The sequence below is a fragment of the Drosophila takahashii genome, chromosome X (genome assembly GCF_030179915.1).
Source record: "Drosophila takahashii strain IR98-3 E-12201 chromosome X, DtakHiC1v2, whole genome shotgun sequence".
NCBI classification, from domain to species: Eukaryota; Metazoa; Arthropoda; class Insecta; order Diptera; family Drosophilidae; genus Drosophila; species Drosophila takahashii.
Genome location: NC_091683.1, coordinates 10,190,140 through 10,212,963, shown reverse-complemented (window position 1 = coordinate 10,212,963; position 22,824 = coordinate 10,190,140). Strand labels below are relative to the sequence as shown.

The 22,824-nt window shown below is 35.0% G+C and overlaps 1 protein-coding gene across 2 annotated transcripts in view; it reads right to left on the bottom strand.

Moving 5' to 3' along the window:
* Positions 1-22,824, bottom strand: part of Smr (nuclear receptor corepressor smrter) — a 61,430-nt gene that overhangs the window by 33,357 nt on the left and 5,249 nt on the right. Inside the window, exon 2 of one of the 2 annotated variants that reach the window (XM_070218768.1) lies at positions 16,676-17,640. In XM_070218768.1, the coding sequence (XP_070074869.1) occupies positions 16,676-17,154 (479 nt within the window). In that variant the 5' untranslated portion in view covers positions 17,155-17,640. The remainder of the gene's footprint in view (positions 1-16,675; positions 17,641-22,824) is intronic. The other variant, XM_070218769.1, reaches the window with a different exon arrangement.

Below are 22,824 nucleotides of genomic sequence, written 5' to 3'. Positions count from 1 at the left end.
AGATTCTAATTCTAAATCTTCTGGCTAATCGTGTAATGCTAGTTCTGAGATTTGGACTAGCTGGACTGTGTGATCTGCAATCCCATTTACAGACAGATAGAAACGAGAAATACTGAAATAAATGGAACCAACAACAACTGCGGCTTGACCGCGTTTTTCCCGGCAATCTAAGATAATCGGATGATCGCATCATCATATAATTTAGCATATCTGCATAATACGGCTCCACGCTCCTGTACTGTGCTATACTTTATAGATATACTGTATTTTGTATACTATATATATAAATATAAGTGGGGTATAAACGATCTAACGGTTGATTTAGTGGGTTCTATGCTTTATTCTTTATTATTATTATTTTTGTTATTGGGGACACGAACCCCGGCCGGTTTCGAACCTGTGCGAGCGGGAAAGAGATAGAGATTGAGATGGTCGGTGCGAACCTGGTGCTGCCATCTCTTTCGTTTTCGTGATGAGCCATGTGCTGCCGCATCGAGCGTGTTCGAAGTCAAACATGCTCGATTGGAGCCACCCAACATGTTGGCGGTCAGTCATGTGCGCAGCGAACTGCAACCGCTTGGGCAGAGGCAGCGGCCCAACATTTTTGTTGTTGCCTTCTTTAATTCCACACAGTGGAGGCTCAAAAATTAGCTATACCTTAAAAGTATTGGCTAATTTGGCTTTTGTCGAAAATATTAAAATAGATTTAAGAAGAAAAACTAGACAATATAATTTATGCTACATTTATGAAAAAACTATGTAAAAGTATACATATTTCTTTAAATTAGTTATTAAATTATACTGCAATTTAATAGAGAAAAATACAAAATAGTTAGGCTTTTGTTAAATGATGTTTAACGTTGGTTGTTTTACGTTGGGAAACATTTTCCAACCAAAGACAACAATAACAACCCCGCCATTAATATTTATAAGCATTGCTTAAAATGCACTAACAATTGTATTTTTATAGGCAACATAGTTTTGCATTTGTTATTAATATTTATTAGCAAACTTTTAGAATGCCATTACTTTATTGTTTTTCCAGACAGCTTGAATTAATTATTGTATGACTAAGCATTTTCATGAAAAGTTCCTAAATCTATTTAAAGCCTAAGCCATTAAAAACCTAATCTTTAATATAAATTTCATATTTTATTTACTTTTTATATTTACTAAAAACTATAGTTAGAAAATCCAGTGAAAAAATAAATTTACTAAAATACATAAAATAAATATTTTTCCTTGTGCAAAGTTTCGAATAAAATGATTAGTACCTAGTATTATTAACAATAATAAACGCATTTGAGGGGATTTGTGATTTTTGTGATTAACGTGCGACGCGTTTGACCCGACGTCTCTGCCCGGTGGCTCTGCCGACGTCGACGCAGCGTCGCGACCTCATGCATCAACGTCAAACGCACAAACATACAAACAAACTCGGGCCCGTTTATTAATTCATTAAATATTAAAGACGATTCAATGTGAGTGCGAAAGAGATGGCCTGCGGCCGGCGCACAACGTTGCCAAACTTCACAGTGAACCATTCTTTTATTTAGAAAACATCAAATTCAAGGCTTTTGTCCAGTTTCAGCGCGCTTTTAAAATGTGAAACAAGAAAAGTTCAAACAAAATGATGTAGCGAAATCATCAATCATGAATGACGACGAATGACGAGCCATGCGAAATCGCCAAAGCAGAAAATCATTAAAAATTTGCTTTGCTTTTATTAATTTTGTTATTTAACATGATAATTAAAAAAAATTATTTCCTTTATATTTTCGTACTTTTGTCTCTTTAACTTCTTAAAATTAGACTTTATTTACCCATAAACAAGCTCAGCCTTCCTTTTTTTCCTTTTTATTATTTACCTTATTAAAGCCTTTATATACACGTTTGTAAGTACATATGGTACGTACACTTTGACCTTTCAAGTTTCCTTCAAGCTTTTCCCGTTCTTCTACCTGTGTATACTTTCCTCAAATAAATCATTTGTAAATTCCCTTTGTTGACCTTGCCTTCTGAAACCGAAATATATCCCTGTATTTTTATTTATTTTTATTATTTAATACATGTAATTTTTTTTTTTTTGATATGGTAATCTAAAAATTGTACCTATATATTTCCAACATTTCACTCTAATTTACTTTACTTTACTTTATTTCCCATTTTTTGTTCCTTTCTTCCTTCGCTAAAAATGCAAAGTGTTTTCCTGATTTCTTTTTGCTTTTTTTCACTGGTTTACATGTTCGTTGAGATGTTTTACCTGAAAAGAAAAAGGGAAAACGAGAAATAAGCAATTGTTATATAGAGAAAAACGTGTATACAATTTAAATAGAATTAATTCTATTTACTCCTCTAAATAATTATGTCATAAATAAAATAACGCTTAATTTTGCTAAAAATAATAATAAAAATCACAAAGTAAGTAAGGGATTGAAAATGTATCTTTGATTATACGATTTTCCCCTTTGTTGGTCGCCAACCCACAAAAGATGTTAAATTTAAATGAAAACATTTAAAATTCATGTCAAAAAAAAAAGCTTCGGCTAATAAGCTCAAGCTCTCTTCTAGATTTTCTTCTTGTTCTATTTATATTTCCATTTCACATTTTCCCCGCTTATTCCTTTAACATTTCCCTCGTTTTCCTCTTCATTTTCCCCTTTAAAGTCCAACCAAACAAAAAGGAAAATAATTAAAAACCGCACAGCTTTGTTTTCGTTTGAAAAAGTTTGAAAACAACATGCAGCCAGAAAGAGATGGGGAGCATCAAAGGTTAGGGATGGGGATGCATGGGGGGCGAAAGAGAGAGAAAGCACACATGTACCGTTATGTGCGCAGTAAGTCATATATATGTATGAGTACAACACATCCTCTCCATATGTTTTATGTACACACACATGCAGCAGCATCCACATCCACACAATCATGTTGCCACCCACTTTATCCCCCCTTTATCATCTGCTTCTTCTTTCAGCCACGCCTTGTGTCTGTGTCTGTACATATGTAATGCATGCATGTATATATGAACATGTGTATGTGTGCCTATATACACGGCAAAATAAAAGAAAACCTCGAAAATATTAGAGTAAAACTAACAGAAAAACAGAAGAAGAGAGGGAGTATAAAACAAGGGAAAAACCGCCAAGAAAAAAGAAGATGAATTCACAAAACAACCGAGGGAAACGAACAAAAAACTATGCAAAAAATAAAAGGAGAACAAAACAAGAAGAAGCTGAATCTGGAAAAAAAGTACGTACACTGAGGAAAAGCAGGTATTTCGGAATATATCCCCATACTTCTATTGAAATACATTTCATTAAAATAGTAAAATTCTTTTACAATTTTTTATTTATATCCTTTTTTTTATCATTTTTGTATTTTATCTAATGTTTAACTTGAGTAACACTTTAAATTATAACATATCCTACTTATTTCAATTGAAACCTAATTCTTACTTTTTAATTTAAAACAATAAGGTTTCCGGTATTTTCTTAAAGTGTACATACACCAAATAGCTGTCTGCTATCGCCCCCTCCCGTCCATTTTCCAAACTTTCCCGCCCAATTTCCCGATCTCCCCGCCTTTTCAACTGCAGCGCAGTGTGCAGTGCAAGCCAGCAAAAAAATAACAAACTTTTTTTCGCTATCGATTTTTTGGGCGAGAGAAAATGCAGGGGCGTAGTAGAAAAGGGGGCGATGACAGCCTTGTTATGAATTCCCCAAAGAGAGGGGCTAAAAGGTGGGGGGAAAAGTTGCTGGTTGGAAGGAAAGCCTGCCGTATTTTGCATGCTGATTATTATTCTTGGCTCCGGTTTTTCCCCCCAGCCATCCATTTCCATTTTCCTTTAATTTTTCGCCTCATATTTTCCAGAGTATGTATATATTTTGCCCCCTCGCACGTCCTTTTTATTTTCGTTGCCTGCTTTTAGGCGTTCAACTTTTGCGCTGTTGCTGAAGCGAGATAGCTGCAGCTTTAAAACGTCCTTTGCTATCTGTGTCTCTGTTCTTCCTCTTCCTTTCCCACCTCCTTCTCGCCACCTTCTTCCTCTTCCTCCTTGTCTGTCTGTGTGCCATTAAATTCGTTGGAAATTTAATTTGTGCTTGAGACAAGAAAAGCCACGCAAACAGAGACAAAAGCGGAAAAAGTGAGATGGAAATAGGGAGGGAAAGAGAGCGAAATAGAGAGCGAGGGATACAGAGAGAGAGACAGAGATAGAGCCGCTTAATGGGCGGGAAAGAGATGGAGACACCACGAATTGGATCAGCTGTTTTTTGAGCCGGAATGCCAACTTTTCCTCCCCATCGATGGATGGTGGGCGGCTTTAGCTTTAATGGGGAAAACTCGGCTAAAATAGTTAACCAAGCACGCGAAAAGCACTAACACTGCTGTGCATTTATTTAATACGATTTAATCGGGTCGCGAAGGAATATGTAGTGAATTTATTGCCCTTAATTGGGTGTCAAAAAATATGGTAATAATAAATATGGTTAATTAACATCACTTTAGATTTCTTTTCTTTCTTGTAGTTCAGAATGAAAATATATACCAAGGAAGTAACAATTATTATTAATTTATTTATTAATATTTATAAATAAATCAAACCTAATAAATGATCCTCTAAAGAAATCCCTCTGACAATTCATAAAAAGTAGTTACCAAGCGAATGAATTTCCACCCGGGTTGCCTATCAACTTTTTAGCATATTTATGAATTTGTTTTCGAACCAGTTTAGTTGATATTCCCAGTGTATATTTTTAAGTGGCTGATTCATATCCTAAACACATTGCGAATGCGAGGGTCAGTTAAGTTAATCGATTAAATGTAGCAAATCGAAGCAATAGCCAAGTCAAGATGGGATGTTGTTATCGTCAACTGAACTGTCACTTGTATATATCTATATCTATCTATATCCATATTCCACCATCTATTACTCGCACGGTAACTCAAACACAAACACAAACACAGAGGCACTTGAATATTAATGAGCTGAAATTGCACATTTGCATTTACCCATTTAGTAGTTCAATGTACAACACAGCTTGTCTATCGATGAGTTATCATCCCGCCGTCCGCCGGTTTGGTATGGTTAGGTTTTCCCCTCGCACACCTGTCACACACAACACACCTCATGAATATAGAGAGCGTCGTATACTAAATTATACCAAAGTAAAAAAAAAAAAACAAAAAAACAAAGGCAAAAAACCAGGCAAAAATAATAGAAATAAAAATAAAAAGAGAAGGGGTAGTGGTAGTGGAAAAAAAACCGCAAATGACTCATGACCATTCAGATTAGTGTTATTATTATGACAGTGGGCGTCGTACATTCCCCTCCACTTCCATTCCGATTCCCATTCCCCATAACAATCTCTTTGTCACAACTCTGGGCATTAATATCACTTGACAGATAGCGCAATCGCACAATCTAAGGGTAATATACCTGAAAACAAGTATTTTCGGAAATGTGATTAAAGGCAAGTATTATATTTATCGAGCATTAATACTTTTAAATTATATTTTATTTAATATAGGTTAAATAATCAAACGCAAATTAAAGTGGAGCACCCATTTAACAGCAACACATATTAAATAATCTAGTGGCATATATTTACCCAACATTTCCAATTGGCCTGCCTCTTATTTTTAGCGCAATTTCAAAATAAATTGTTGACTGTTTCCGTGTCTAATTACGTTTGCCCAGCACACGTACATATGTAAATACCTATTAAAAATCAGAGTAAATTACCTTAGCTTAGCACACATGTGTCAGCTATTTGCAACTATTTGCCGATCTTTGCGTAATATTATAAATTACAAAAAAAGTACACAAATTAAAACTGAAGCGGTTGGACTTTCAGGGCGTTTCCTTTTTCTTCCAGTCGAAAAGTGCATACAATGCTGGTTTCGTGACTATCGTCTATCTATCAATCGATAAATGAAATCCATCCTTTTCATAGTAGTTTTTATCCCTTTAAAAGATATATTGTCTATTTTTTTTTTTGATGGCTTCATTACACTTTATACTCACACTTTATTTGTCAATTGTTTAATATTTTGTTTCTAATTTTTCTATAATCGATAACTATTGATAGGAATCGTTCATACGACGGTCCTCCCCTTTTGTTATTTTATTTTCTCTACACACGCGCAATTTTAAATGCGAGCCTAAGCACATTTTTTTCCCTTGCTTTAAAGTATATTATTTTCTTTAAATTTTATGCCCTTTCATTATTTCTGTTTTTCTTTTTCGATATTTTACCCAGCTGTTTTGACAGCTGTTCTCCACAACCAACGATAGTCAGCAGTTTGACTTGGGGGCTCTTTGGTTCGCTCTTCAGGTTGTTTTCGCCATTTAAGCCCCTTGGGATATTTTATTTCATACGCAAAGCAAAGTCAGCGCTGAAAATTGTTATGATATTCAAGTAAATGTACTCAAATAACCAAGACATCAGCGAAATGGAGAAATTGTGATATCAAAAGGGGGAAAAGAAATCAGAGAACTTCAATGCTTTTTCTTCCATCCACCGAACTGGAGAACTTTAAGGTAAAAATACTATTACTATTAAAGCACTATTAAAACTTTAATTTGTTATTCATTACAAAAAAATTAAACATTACGATGTTTGAATGCTAATCGATTTGGAATTTAATTACGAGCTCATCGAGGTATGGATTCGAATTTACGACGAAAATAGTCTTTTTTTTATGGTTTTTAAGTCGTAGCTTGGAGAATTTAAGGACTACAGATGAAAGACCGACTGTTTTAAACAGCTAACGACGTAAACTAACGATCCCTATCACTTTTTGGGAAATTTATTTTTTGACCAATTTTCGCATTTTTGATAAGGGGTAACATCACAATTTTTTGCAAAAAATTATAAAATTTAAAAATTGCTAGGTTTGAGTGCCAATCGATTGGGAATTTGATTACGAGCTTATCGAGGTACGACACTCCACATTTGGATCATTATTTCCATTGTTACGGCCAAATAACTGATATTTTAGGGTGAAAAATATGGATTCGAATTTTCGACGAAAATAGTCATTTTTATATGGTTTTTTAGTCATAGCTTGGACAATTTAAGGCCTACAGCTAAAAGACCAACTGTTTTGAACAGCTAACGACCTATGCTAACGAATCCGATCACTTTCTGTGAAATTTATTTTTTGACCAATTTTTGCATTTTTTATAAGGGGTAACATCACAATTTTTTGCAAAAAATTACAAAATTAAAAAATTTCTAGGTTTGAATGCCAATCGATTGGGAATTTGATTACGAACTCGTCGAGGTATGACACTCCATATTTGGACAATTTTTTGCATTGTTTTGCCGAAAAAAACTGAATTTTTAGGGTGGAAAATATAGACTAACACTTTCAACAAAAATAATTTCTTTGTATGTATGTCTCAACTCTATGAATTCTGGGAATAAATGACTGTATCGTAACATTCCACCAACTTGCGAATTTTCACATGAGGTTGTGAAAGCAATTTCCTGTCTATATGGATACAACAAAGAGGTTCTATGAAAATTCATTCCATTTTCATAGCTGTGCATTGAACTTTTGCCAGCACATGGTCTTTAAGGAAAAAAAAAACTTAAAAATATATAGATTATATTGTATATATGCGATTTATGGCAAGCGTTCACATGAATTTCAACTCCGGCCTGAAAAAGCCAGAGGTTCATAAACAATTGAAATCCCCATAAAAATCCACGTTATGTAGATACACAGAGAGAAAACTATTACAACAATGCCATCCAAGCGATAAGAATATATTCCGAAATAAAAATAAAAATTATTGGTAAAATTGTATCTTTATGTTTGGTTTGTTATAATTCTGTACATTTAAACGATAATTCCAATTTTTCATAAAAAATGTATTTTCTTTTTCCTTCAAATACGAAATTTAATTTCCCATTTTTCGCCGCAGTGTCTCTGAACATTAAATACAAGGGTCAGTGTGGATGGAACAGAGGAGAAGGTGTACAAAAATGGACTTATCTAATCTGGGTTGTAAAACGAAAATAAATAAAAATGATTCCATGCACTCTATCTTTTCCACTCTGACGATCTACTTTTATACAACAAACGAATATAAATGCGCGCCAAAACGGGGCCATGAATTAATCTGTTTTTGTTGTTCTTATTTTATAGGTACATATACTTTTTAGGTTTTTTTTTTGCTGTCACATAGCTAATCTAATCTGAAAGCAGAACGAACACCAATTACGAATGCCGAGTAAAACAAATAATATACAATAAAAGTCATAAAACTTATCGCGATTTAATAATCTAGTGGGAATGCAGTGTGTGTAAATATATTTGTGTGAACAGGAACGTGACATTGGTCAAACACAGAGTGTGCGTGGCGTTATCAATCGTTATCGCAATCGATTGACGATTGACAACTAAACGCGGAAGAGGAACAAAAACAAAGTGAATTGGAAAGGTGCGATAGGGAATAATATATAGATAGATTGAAGATAGGATTCACATAGGAGTCACTATGGAAAGACAAATTCAGGTAGCAATAAACCATTCAGAAAGTTCAGCTAAAAAACACCCACATATATTCGTTAGGAAATTAATTGACCTACAAGCAATTCTATCGAATATAAATTTTAATGGTCAAATTATTCCAGAAACTACTCAATCATTAAGAGGGCATACCAAGTTTGAGAATTTAAAATTACGTTCAGTAATTAAAGCCCTAGATTTAAAATATACTAATAAACAAAAAAAACATTATTTTGATCATGAAAATAAATATATGTGCCAAGCTCTTCTTTTAATATAACAAAGTAACTTTAATTATACTTCTGTATTAACACCGATCGACGTAATACAAAATAACAACCGACGATTATTCTAGAACCCAAATTCGATCGATAGACGGCTATAAGAATATAATGGGTTATGCAAAAACGTATCAAAAATTCAACGGGCAATCATCATCAAAATTGAATAATAAGGAATGGGGGGCTGGTTGGCCGAAGGGGGCGGGGTCATTAAAGTTTCAATCGCTGAGAATGCGAACAAATGTCGTCGTTTGCATGCGTCTCTGTCTCTGATTAACTGTAAAACTACTGCTCAATGGAGATATATGTATAGACGGGTTGGAAAAAAAGGGGGGCTTAAAAAGGAAGCGGAAAGGGGGTGGGGCTGGCATGACTCAGAGAACTCTAGCCGTTTTACGTGGCCTCGAGTGTGCGCTCGTTTCTACAAGTGTGTGTGAGGTATTGTATTGCGGATACAGATACATTATCAGCATACAGCAGAGGTAAAAATGCTAGCGATTTAGATTAAGTTAATTTTTCAATTCTATCGATTAAAGCATGGTACTATAAATAGTAACCACAGATTTTTATAGCTATAAAACTAATTAATTATATTCTTGTGTTCTTTACAGCTTAACAATTTTATCGATATTTTGCGATTACAACACATATCGTTGTCAGATATATATCGATAAAATATCAATATTTTTATTGGTAAAGAAACTATACACATTTATAGTTTCAGTTTCATTAATTGTTGGCAATATTTTCGTTATCATATTTTAGTTTCGATAGGTAATTTCGCTATAATCTCGTAATCTATATTTATTTCCGATAAGTGCCAGCGATAATTTCGATATTTCTCCCATTTGGCAGTGCTATTTATTTGACCACAGCTATTTTGCCCAGAGCATCTCATAGCCTCTTTCCGTCTCCTTTTCGACATCTCTCGGTCTCTTTTTGCCCCCATCTCGATTGCTCTCGTGTCTCTTTCGCTCGTCCATTATCTCCCTCTCTGTCTATCTTGGGGTCGTTGCAGTGCAAAACTATAGTTGAAGGTGATTTCATAATGAGTCCTCCTCACTTTTTTTTTACCCAGTGCCTCCCCCTTTATCACCTCCCCTGCCCACTACCCCCTTTTTCTTTCTGTATTATAGCTTTTTGCATTTTTCCTTTGGGGCCGCTGCACTTTTTGTATTGTTGCGCTTTTGCAAAAATAGACATTGTCTGGACGCCGACGTCGACGCCAGCGGCGACTGCGACTGCGAACTGCGACGTTGGCATCGACCGCGTCAATTGTTAATTATACTTGGCTTTTCTCTTTTTTTCCCCTCGTTTTCTTTAATAATATTTCATTACGTATGTGCATTTTATTGGCATTTTTTGTGCTTTTGCCTTTTCCTCTCGTTTTTTTTAGCTGTCGCCCCCTGGCGGCCGCGACTACGACTGTAAACGCTTCCCCAATGCTATTTACTAGTGGGATAGGTCGGGGGGATTTCGATACACGTAACATGTGAATTATTCCAGTTAAGGATGCATATTCTTCTGATATACAGATATCAGTACTATTTTTGTATCTGCTACACTTTTCTTACTTACTGAATAAAAGCTGAATAAAAAAAAACTTCTAGATATCGATATTTTCGATTGATTTTACTTTTTATTCCTTCAAAATATTCGATCGAAAATTTTTATTAAATTAATTGAAGCATTGGATTAAATTCGCCTTTAAATCAAGCATTTATTTTTGAAAATGTATGTTATAAAAAAGGTTATTTGTACAGTCTATCTAGAAGAATTTGGAAAATATATTGTAATTTATATAACAAATTACAGCAATTTCATAATTAGTGGCTATTCAAGACAAGTAAAATAGGAATAATAAAAGAAGAATTAATAAACCAAATAAAATAGTTTCTTCTATGCTGACACACTTGATTATTGATTCGAAAACCAAGTCAATCAGTTTCTGCAACAGCTTGACTTTAAAATACTTAATAAGGTCGTAGTTAATTTCCCTTTCTAAAAGTCGATTGGATTGTTAGGCAATAAAAGTAAGAAAAATAAAACATTCAGTGGTTTAGAAAAAGTAATTTAACGAAAAATTCTAGAAAAAAAAATCGTAATTCTAATCGACCAAAAACTTTCCAGCAAGGAAGTTCAAATTGATTTACAATTCCCCGAATGCAATCTTCAATTGAAGTTTCATTTTTCCCTCCTTCAATTTCCTCTAGTTCCTAAAACTTTCCCAAAAATAGAAAAACAAAAAAAATAAAGCACAGAGAGAAACTCCCCTTCAAATATTCTAAATGGAAATTCAAAACTTTTGCCAAAGTTACACAAACTACAAAATAGTTTTGGCTCAACAAAGAAAGAAAAACTAAAATGGGCGAAGGCGAAACTTTTTCTCGGATGAATTTTAAAGTCTGTGGGAATGGAAATGGAAAAGGAGGCGGGGCAGTGGGCAGTGGGCGTCGCTGTGGCCTGTTCTTTGTTTATTTTTATAGCTGCATATTCAATAACAAAGGCCTCGGGGCGCTGATACCAGATACACAAAGGCAATACGCAAAAAGATACAGATACATTTGTATCTGCATCTGCGTTAGCCCGACTTCTCCTCCTCTTTCTCCGCCATTATTTGCTTCCCACAAAGGCCAGCCACAATATCGAATGTGCATAAGTAAATAAACTTAACCCGAACCCGAGAATTAAGTGGTTTTATTTTCCCCGACACGAATGTAAACTTCCTTTGAAATTGTAATGTTTGCAATTAGCAATATCAATTTCCATTAGCTTTTGTGTATTTTCATTCAGGTTTCGGAAATTCACCGAAGAAAGGGAAATTTAAAATTGGGTTAGAGATGTGTTTTGTTAATATTTAAATATTTAAATTCGGTGTATCTAAAAAAATTACCTACTATTTATTCTTAGGTTTCAATCCACTAGGTTTATACAGAACTTCTATTTTAAAAATATATTCTAATTTTAAAATTCATTTAAAATAATAATTTAATTGATAATAAAACTATCGTATATATGTGTGTATTTATAAAATAAAAAAATCTTTTCTTTTGTTAGAAAACTGGAATATTTATTAATCCGCAGTTTTAAGCTAAAAACTTTGTTTTTTATTGCGTTTGCTTTAGACCTCTGTAGTAATTTAGAGTGCCAAAAGTAATAGCACCCCCCATAAAAAACGTGGGTTAAAAATGGCAAAAAAAAAAAAATAAATAAAATGAAGGAGGAAATGGACAAATAAAAGAAAAGAGAAGGAGGAAGGTGCGAGGGAAAGGGCAATAGTGACTGAGTGACAAGCAAACAACAACTCACACGTACATGTGAATGTGTGTGTGTGCAAAGTGCCGGGTCGATAAACAAAAAATAAAAAAAATATATACATACATATATAAAAAAAGAGCAAGGAAGCGATGGCCGCGCTGCCAGCGTCGACGTCGACTGCGCTGCCAGCTGATAGCGGGCGTCGACGACGTCGCATTTGACTCATTAAATATTTTGCAACCTTGACCGTTCGAAAGCGATTAAAAATGCGATGTATAAATGCGAATGCATGTGTACGAGTGTGTGTGTGTGTGTGGGTTCATGCAATTGCAGTTTGAATTTATGCGAGTGTGTGTTTTTGGGTGTGTGGGTGGCGCCCCTTGTGAATGAAACAAAAATTGTTGACATTTGGCAAAGCAGAAGAAGAAAAAGAAGGCAAAGGGAATAGCGAAAGGTGGAGAGGAGATGGGAGAAATGAGAAGTCCACACTGCCCCAAAAGCAAACAAAATGTGCATATCGATAACACAGATGCTAGCGATGAAAAATATAAACGGGAAAAAGGGGGAGGGGCGGAAAAACTGGGTTACAACTGTTAAAGAAAAGGCCTCTTGAAAGCAAGCATATGATTTGCAAAATTTAGGAAATATTTCAGAACTTCACTGTATATTTCATATTTATCGATTACACTTGTGTCGATTAATTAGATAGCCATACATATACATATATGAAATGATTTGAAATTATTTGACAATAAAAGCTCGATCATTTTAAATATGAAGCAAATCGCAAATAGTTAAACTAAACAAACTACTCGATTATCCGACAGATAAATCCGATAACTGTGCTTTCGAATTGATTCAGCAGAAACAAGAGACATCATAACAAACAAAAGACAACGAATCATTTTTTGTTTTATTTTATTTGTACCCCCATTTTTTCTGAGCTTTTTTCCTTTTCTGATCCATTTGGAATAAACATTTTCAACGGAAACATAACAAAAGAACGATTTTCAATCCTTTCTGCTGACATTCAAGTAAAGTTAAATTGTGCAGTGTGTGCCTGTGTTTATATTTTGATTTCCTGGCACATATAGAAGGTGGCCATTAAAATTCGATTAACTGAGGAACTTGCACCCCTTAACATCGATTTGTTCACCTGGGATATTATATTAGATAGACCACCATAATATTAAAGGTAGCTCTAATTAAAATCTAATATAAAACAAGAACAAGGAAATTGCATACCTAAATTCAAACATTTCTTTCATTTCTCTATCTTTTAGTTTATTTATTTATTTTGTTTATAAATTCCAAGCAGATACAAAAAAACGCAGATTTTCAGAGTGTTTACTTTGAGTTTTGCGTTCTGTTCATTATCTTTCTCGAATCTCTTGCAAACATTTTTGTAGTTTTTTTAATTTTTATTTTTAATCTGTACTCCAGACACATCAATCACCGAACTTTTTCCGCAAGAAAAACAAGAGGAAGACACTACTGCTCTTGTCTTTTAAATTGCGTTCTAATTTGGCCAACAAGCAAAAAAGAAACCTTAAACGAACAAAAAAAAACGAGCAAACAAGAAAAGAGATAGAAAATATCTTTGGTCCATCGTCATCGTCCTCAGCATTCTATCTTACCTCCTATTTTTCATTTAGCCTGCTTATACAGTACATATTTATTGTAAAATCACAATAAAATTTACAAAAATCCTTGATTTTGCAGCGGGATATAATAAGCAAATATTGCGATAAACATCACATTTTAACTTATTTCAGACTATTGCTCTGAAAGTAGCTATAAAATATCCTATTCTGACTAGGGTTGTCAAGTTTCATGTCAATAGCTTTAACAGCGAAATATTTTCCATTTTTTTCGAGCGTTCCTATGGTAACTATAGAATATATCGGGACCCTTTTTCTCATAAAGAATAAAAAAAGTGTTAGGAAAAAGGAAATCCCATCCTCTCTTTCTGTTGTCGTCCGCTTTTTAACCCTTACTGTAATCATTGCGGCAGGTCAATGGTGTCAAATTACATATTATTATTTTTAGCTTCTTCTTCTTCCTCTCATTTCCATTTTCATCACCTTGTCTTTTGTCTTCTCAAGTGCTTTCCACTTCCCGCTTTGTTTTTCGCTTGTCTCCCTAAACCACAAAACCTGAAGCCGAACCTCATCATTATCATCATTATAATCTTTATTGCCATTATCATTAACATCTGTTTTTGTTTGTTACGTTTTCCGGATTTTTTTTGTGTTACTTTACCACTTCTTTTATGCCTATATATATAGGTAAACTGTATATATAAATCTTATATTACCTTACACTTTTTGCAATGACTCACTCATTTGCCAACTGGCGTTGAAAGTGCAAATTACGAAATCAATTGGAATGCAAAATGTGGCTAAATGATATTTGCACTTTTAAGGTTCCCAAAGTGGAATTCAGGAAAAAAAAATACAAATAGGTAACTACGGAAATAATGGTTGGTTTACAGATTTACAGAGTTTTGAATTGATAGAAGAACTATAAACTTTTCCTATAAGATTCCAGTTTTTCTTTAAACAAAAAAATATTATTAATATAATTTATGAAGCTTTAATACCTATTATCATATTCGAATGCCACCTGTTTCTTTAACAACAACAACAAAGAAAATGGAAAATTAGCATAGCTTTAGATAAAACTCGTTTAAAAGATAGTGACAAATGCCATTGAAACGAGTCAAGGTCAATTAATTGGTCCGCAGAACAAAAAAAAAGCAGCACAATTTTTAAACACGTTTTTCTACGAAATAATCTTTAATGTCTATCAAAATTTAGTATTATTTCGTATTTTTTTTTATTTTCAGAAGAAACCACTTGAGAGTTTTAATCGAAAAACATAAATAAACTTGATGCAAGTTTATTTTCATGACCGGAAATCTTATCAAAATTGGGACCTACTTTCTGAGAATTTTAATTGAAAGTCGACTGATAAACAAAATCAAGTCTGGCCTTTCGAGTGGAGCAAGAACAGAACAATCATCAAACAAATAAATAAATAAATAAATACCCTCTTTCATATCATTTCCCCGAATCCTTACAATGCAATTTATTTTTAGCTAAAGCCGCCGAGAGAGAAAAATGAAAACCAATGCAATTTGCAATTTACTGCGAAAAGTTACTACAAAAACATGATGGAAACTAATACCCCACAACAGCAGCAGCAGAAAGCAGCTTTTCCTTATTTTTCTCGCAGGAAAAATGCAATTACGCTGAGGAAAAATAATACCAACGCCCACAGCAGGATGATAAAAAACGAAGGAAACCGTATAATTGATTGCAGGGAGAATAAAAATGGCCAAGCGTTAGCTTTAGCCAATTAGAGCAAAATAATATATATATAAATAAAATAAACATTTTCATTCTGTGTGGGAGGAAATAACAATGCCGATGTTGCAACTAATATTGTAAAAGAAATTTAAGACCAATCAGTTTAGTTATATTTGACGTTACATGGCGAATCTAAAACCATTTCTGTGTATTGTATAATACAATTAGCTCATCGAAAATTGTGATATTAATTAGCCTATAATGATGGGAAAGCCTACACTCGCTTTTCCCATTTTCACCATTAAGCCCCGGACAAAGGGAAGCTAAATAATTGATTGATAGGGAAGAATACGTTTGGTCAGGGGAGGGGAAGCTACATATATATGGTTTATAATTGGGCCCTTCGAAGGAAATTCAATACCTGGGAAAACTGTCACTTGTTTAACTTCTGATGATGGCGAAATGCAGTTTAAACTGGCATTTTCCTTGAGGTAAATATATAATACGTAGTAAAACCCTCAAAGTCAAAAAAAGGAAAGGAAACAAAAAATATTTAAAGTATGCTTTAAACTCGGAGTTCCCAAACGTTTTCAAGGTTTTATCTATACTTTAAATTGAATTGGTTGGGAATTTTCTTATTTTTTTTTGTCTTTTTTTTTTAATAAAAAACTAAGATAATCTATGCAGTTTTGGTTTTTAAAGCCCGGCTAAATAAGTACGATAATGTGAAAGAGGAAAACCTATCCCTCATTCTACTGGTTTTTGCACCGCCTTGGCTCTTGACTTTCTTTCTTTCTGCTTTTCAAGCAACTCTGAACGGAAAAAGGCTGGAAAAGACAGCAGACAGGAAATGAGCTTTGCGGCGGAAATTTACTGGGTGGAAATGGGTACGTTTGATTACCACTTGTATTAGGATGCCATTTTCTTCCTTACACTGATATAAAATCTATTTTGTATCACTGTGATATATTCGACATAAATAAAAAATGATACTTTAGTCCTTAAATGTAATTTTCTTTCTTATTCACGATGATTTATGTATTAATCCTGCCTCTTTTACACTGTTTTCCAAAGTGAATACGAGAAAAATACCCACTTTTGACTGCAAACTTAATATTTGAAAATCTAGAAGATGCTACTTCAGTTCTAAAATGTTATTTCATTCCTATTCACTACAATTTGAGTCGTAAACTTGCCTTTGTCGCCACTTTTTAACATCAACTTTTATAGAAAAAAAAAATTTTTTTGAACCTACAAATAAATTTTTTTTCTACTGTCTAAAAACTAGAAAAAAACAACACTCACCTGTGAAGCGATGCTGCATTTGATGGCAGGCGTTGTTGATACGCGGACATGTTGGCAGCCTGTTGCTGTTGTTGCTTTTGGTGTTGCTGCTGCTGTTGCTGTTGCGTTGCTTTATTCTGCTGATTAGAGATGCTGATAGATGATTGATGCAAATGATGGGACGTTGGTCCATTATCATGCTGCTGCTGCTGCTGTTGCTGCTGCAGCTGCTGTTGTTGCTGGTTGCTGCTGGCAACAACCCGTTGCTGCTGGTGATGCTGCTGCTGCTGATGATGTTGCTGCTGCTGCTGCTGATGTTGCTGCTGCTGCTGCTGCGCACCGTTGGGTGTGTTGTTGCTGCTGCTGCTGTTGCTGTTGTTGCTGCTGCTGTTGTTGTTGTTGCTGTTGCTGCTGCTGCTGTTGTTGTTGTTGCTGCTGCTGTTGTTTGTGGGCGGCGGAGCACCGACCTGCACTGAAATGGAGCGTATAGCTGCTTCCATTTCATGCCGAACTCTTTTAGCTTAAACACTTGTTGTTGGCCGCAGAATTGATTGATTTGTTTAGTGTTAACGTGCTGCTGTTGCTGCTGTTGCTGTTGCTGCTGTTGTTGCTGCTGCTGTCGACAGTTGCAACATTATTGCACTGCGACATTCTCTCGGAAGTGCCCCACAAAAAAATTTCGCTTTAAAGTTAGCACTAGGATTTTTTTACTTTATATATATTTTGTATTTATTTATTATTTATTTGTAACTCTTCAAGCTTAACTTTGTATAACTTTTGAAGTTGCTTTTTTCGGTTTGCTGTTGTTGCTGCAACTGGGGCAACAACAGTTGCCTTAATGCGACTGCATTTTTCTTTTTTTTCTCTCGCTTTTTTGGCTGCACTTTTCTTTTTGCACAATATAAATCAATTAATTAATTAATTATATATATAAATATTTATATTTATTCTCTTGATTTTTCTTTTTCCTATTTACACACACTGCTCTGGAATGACAAGTAAAAACGGGGGGTTTTCAGCACTAAATATTATTTATAATTTTTTGCTTGGATTTCATATTTCATATCATAAATCACTTCACTTTACGCAAAATAAAAAAAATCGAAAAAAAAATATTTTACACTTTCGAAAAAAGTAATTCTTCGGTAATGGTGATATGTGTGTGTGCGTGTGTGGCATTTAATATATAATATCTTGTATTTTTTTATTGTATTTTTTTGTTATTAATTTTGCTTTTAATCCTCTAAACGAACCGAACCGAAAAACACGACAACGCAAACGAAACGAATTTTTCCATTAATTAACAGCTCTTGCACACTTTTTTTTCAATCGCCTCTCGGCCTCTCGCTCGCTCACTCTCGCCCCCTCTCTTTCGCTCTATCACAAGGCAGACACCGAAAAAAAAGAGGTAAAAACAAAAGAAGTTTACTTAGTGTTTTTATCATCCAGTCGTCGACGTCCATTTCGAACTGCAAAAAAAGAAAGAAGGAGAAACACTCTGATTAGTTGCAAAAATAGCAGGCATAGCAGGCTAGATGATTAGAAAATCGATAATGGCCATAAATATTCCAGCAGATAATGTGCCCCGCGTTCCCCATTCCGCATTCCCCACTCGAGACCCCAAAAACCCCAACCCCGAAACCCTAAAACCCCGCTGGTATACCGGTTTGAAGTGCAGAGCGCATTATCGCGTCTGCGATTATTTCTGTCATTGAATTGCCCGCCCAGCCATCGCAATCCGACTTTTGTTATCGACCCGGGGGCTTAAGGTATTTTTACGGCCAAAAGTCCTCCAGGTCGAGCATTTCAAACGGCAACACAGAAAACGCGGCCAAGTAACCTGTGTACTTCAACAGAAATTATTAGCCCTAAATTAGTGAGACATTTCTAAGCAATCTAGTTATCGATCGATTATTTCGATTACCGAATCAAATAAATCGCATTGATTGGAGGAAACTATACACAAAATTATAACTCGGGTGCATAAAGGAAAACACATTTAAAAACATTTATTAGCTTTTAATTTTTCTAAATAAATAAAAATAAAATAAAATATTTATAACAATATTTGTATGAAACTCAAGATGGGAAAAATTAAAGGTCACAGACTTCTTACTAAACATTTTCATTGCCAAACACGCGTTTTTGATGATTACCAAACCAATGTCCATTAAATTTCTATAATTATTTTGGAATAAAAAACAATTAATGAATCAATTCAAATTCAGACTTCAAGCTGCTAAGCGAAATGATTCGACAAATTCTACTCAAATGGTTTTTTCGCTAAATGGCAACAGAATATAATTATTCCGAAATATGCTCATTAATTTTTTTAACGATTGGTTCGCCGAATTGATTGGCAAATATAAACTGCAAAAATATACTATAAATAAATACATTTTACACACATTGTATAAGAGATAAAATTACTTTCGATTTGATAAACAGGCGAACAAATTACTAAAAGCTGAAAATCCAAACAAAATAAGGAGAAAATAAAACTTTTACAACTGAATAAGGAAACTTTAAGCCTTCTTGAATAAAAGCCGCATTTCTAACTGTAGTTCCAATGGAATTTCAAGTATTTCCGACCGTCTTTTAAACCGCCATTCTATTATAAAAACTTTTACCCAATCCCCAAAAACTCTTTTGTATTCGTATGGCTGCTAAATTTATTTCAACACCCAATGGAACTGAAGAAGCTCTTTAAAAGCAGAACTCATCAATAATTTTTCGCCCACTCATCTATCATTCGATGGCATATATGTATCGTATATATACATACAAATACATATATATAAACGGAGATATATGTATGAGTGGACGAAAACAGAGGAAGACAGCTGCCCTGGTAGAAAATCATGGGTGCTGAAGTTCGGCAACGTTGCCATGAAAAACTCTCCAATATTTTTGGCCACATGTTTTTCTGCCTCTGCCGCTGCCGGCGTCGCAGTCGGCGATTTTATTCCTCCTGCTGCTCTTTTTTCTTTTGTTTTATTTTGTTATTTTGCAATTTTGCAACTGTGTTTGCTTTTAATGAAAGCAATTAAACTGCACGGCCGCAAATAAATAAAACAAAGCGGAGAATGCAAACAACGAAAACGACGAAGCGAAATAGTAAATTAAATTCACACTATGAAAATTGAATTGAATTTAAGATGCGAAAATTAAGCACGAAATTCCAGTAAAGTATAAAGTAAAATAGAAGAAGAAGAAAAACAAGAAAGAGGAGAGCGGAAAAAAAACTCAACCAAGCGTCGCAGCACCAGACGAAGACACGTTGCCAAACTTCACACGGCGAACAAGAAGGCGAGAGGGAGACGGGAGAACACAAAAAAACTTAAGCACGCGTAAGATTAAAGCAGCGCCGTTGCCAAATTTCACAAGTAGCATGGCAAAAAGCAAAGAGCAGAGAAGCAGAAAACAGCCCCAGCGCAAACAAATTAATAAAAATAACAACACACATACCAACAGCAGGCAAGGAAAATATATACGTATTCGTGTTCGAGAAAAAAAGAGGCTTAAAAACTATACGAACAAAAAAAATAAATGAAAATAGGAAAAACAAAAAACGTAAAAGCATAAAAAAGCCAAAAAGAGAAACACAAGCAAAAGCATTATAATAATAATAACAGCATACAAAAGAAACTACAGTGGGCACTCTCTAAAGAGCACTATCATTCCAAGAAATACTTTTTGATTAATTAGAAATTTATGATTTTATTTATTTAATAACTCAAAAAGGAATAATTAATATATGTACAAAAATATTGCACTAATATTTGTTCTATTCCTTTTTGAATATATCTTTCGAAATAAAATTGTATCTCAAGATTTTTGGTTCTCATGGGTTCATTGTATCGAGTGTGCACAGCACTAAAAAGAAGAAACCAACTTAAAGAAGAAGACGAAAATGATGCCGAGGCACATGTTCAGGAGCGAGCGAGAGGGAGCGGTAGTTGGAGTGCCGGAGCGAGCGAGAGAGGTGTGTTGGGATCTGCGCACAAGTCAAGCGGAAGACAGAGCGAGAAGGAGACAGGAGAGAGAGCGATAGCGAACAACAAATAAACCAAGCAGTAATGGAGCACAGAAGACAGCAGTCAAGGGGGGGTCGGCGGGGGGCCGAAGGATGAAAGGGAAACGATGGAGCCGAGAGGAGAGGCCACTGCTGAGGTTGAGCAAAAACAGAGAGCAACAACAACAAAAGCGTGGGGCCACACAATGGCGCTCAAGATATTAGCTCACAAAATGTGCCAGTCATTTAAGAAGATTTGGAATTGAGAAAACCGGCGCTAATAATAGGTAATTTGTAATATGTACAATTAGTACAAATAATTTTTGTTTATTAAAGAAAAATTTTAAAATATTCAAATAATATTAATTTCCTTTTATTACTTTTAAATTGGACAGGTGCTTCTGCTGCGAACACCGCTGTAAAACGAATTACATACATACACATGCACAAATGTGTGTTTGTACGCCGTACACTATGCCAAAGCTAACAGTAGGCGGCATGGCGAATGGAGTGGAAAGAGGAAGTGGTTGGGGCGAGAGGGTGGTGGACTGAGAGAGGGGGGAGGGGATGAAGAGACATCGTGCGCAGGAACGTTAGTGTGTGTTGGTGTGGGTAAAAGAGTGCGGGTGACGCAACAGCAACAACAAGTGCAAGGCGGCAGAGCCGTTGGCAACTGAATACCCCACACACACACACACTAATACACTCGCGGGCAGACATAAAACTCGCAACGTCATAAAACGAATCGGACAACAAAGCGACCAAGCGACTAAACGACGAACGACGCGACAGAGCGACGACGCGACAAAACGACAAACTCGCACAAATACAAAATTCCCCAGAGAGAACGAACCCAAGTGTGGGAAAGAGAGGGCGGTGGCGGCGGGCAGTGAGTGGGAGCGAGACGGGGCACTACTGCTCTCATGCCAAGTTGTCGTTGTTTTTGTTGTCTGCTTTTATTTTCTGCATTCGCTTTTTCCGACAATTTAAAAGTTCAGACAAATGCAATGCACAATATTTTGAGGCAGAAAAAAATTAAATATTTGCCATAAACACACAGCACATTGGAATCGAATTGGAAATACAAAGTACTAAGGTCATGCTTTTGTGGGTTCATTTTTATTGGGACATCTTTTTCTGACAATTGGCACATTTTTTGCAAAAACAAGAGCATATGAATCGTTGAATAGTAATTTAATGGATTCCCTAGGATATCCTTTTATTTCTTTGTCATTTTACAGATTTGCAGTTTTATATTTAATTTTTATAGAATACCCAGATGTAGTAAAAATAGTTTTTAATAAATAAAGATTAGAATGCCACTTAAAATAAATATTTTTAGCATTTTGTGAACTGAACTTTGTAACATTTTAATATTTCTGATTTATTGATTTTTATAACATAAAAATTATCCTTTTATTGTTTAATTTTTAAAAACTATAAAAATTACTAATTCATTTAAAAATTTACACGTAATGTATTAAAGATTTTTACGCTTGCCCACGAATTTAGGCGTCTTTCCTTTCTTTGAGATGCCTCTGAAAATAGCTTAATTTCCAAGTGAAATGCGGCAACATCGCATTTTGGCTCCCACAAAGTGCAGCAACAAAAGCGATTCAGTGTGCGTGTGTGTGTTTGTTGTGCATGAAAAATGATAGGAGACTTACGAAGAGAGAGGAGAAGAGAGCATGATAAAGAATGGGGAGGGGGTGGGGTGGAGGTAAAAACGAGTCTAACGAGTAAAACGCAGCAGCAGCAACAAAAACAACAGCAATAAACACGGCGCGCAAGGTGAAACACGTACAAAAGAAAAAATTAAACCCATGTAACGAGAGCGAGAGGGTGAGGGATGGAAGGGGGAGGAGAGGCAGAGCGAGAGAGCGATATAATAATAATAATAATTGTGGAGCACACTCACACATGCAGAGGCGCATGCTTTTGACTGTTTTATTCGGGCACATGTGTGGGTGGTAAAAGCCAGAAAAATATACACCCATACATACAGTGTAAAATACACGTAAAGACACCAAAATAAGTACAACAAAAATAAACCAAAAAAAGAAAAGGAAAACAACAAAAAATCACGAGTAGGCCGAAAGCAATTTATTTCAGATAAGCGCCGCTGCCGGCGTCGCTGCCAACGCCGCTGCCTTTA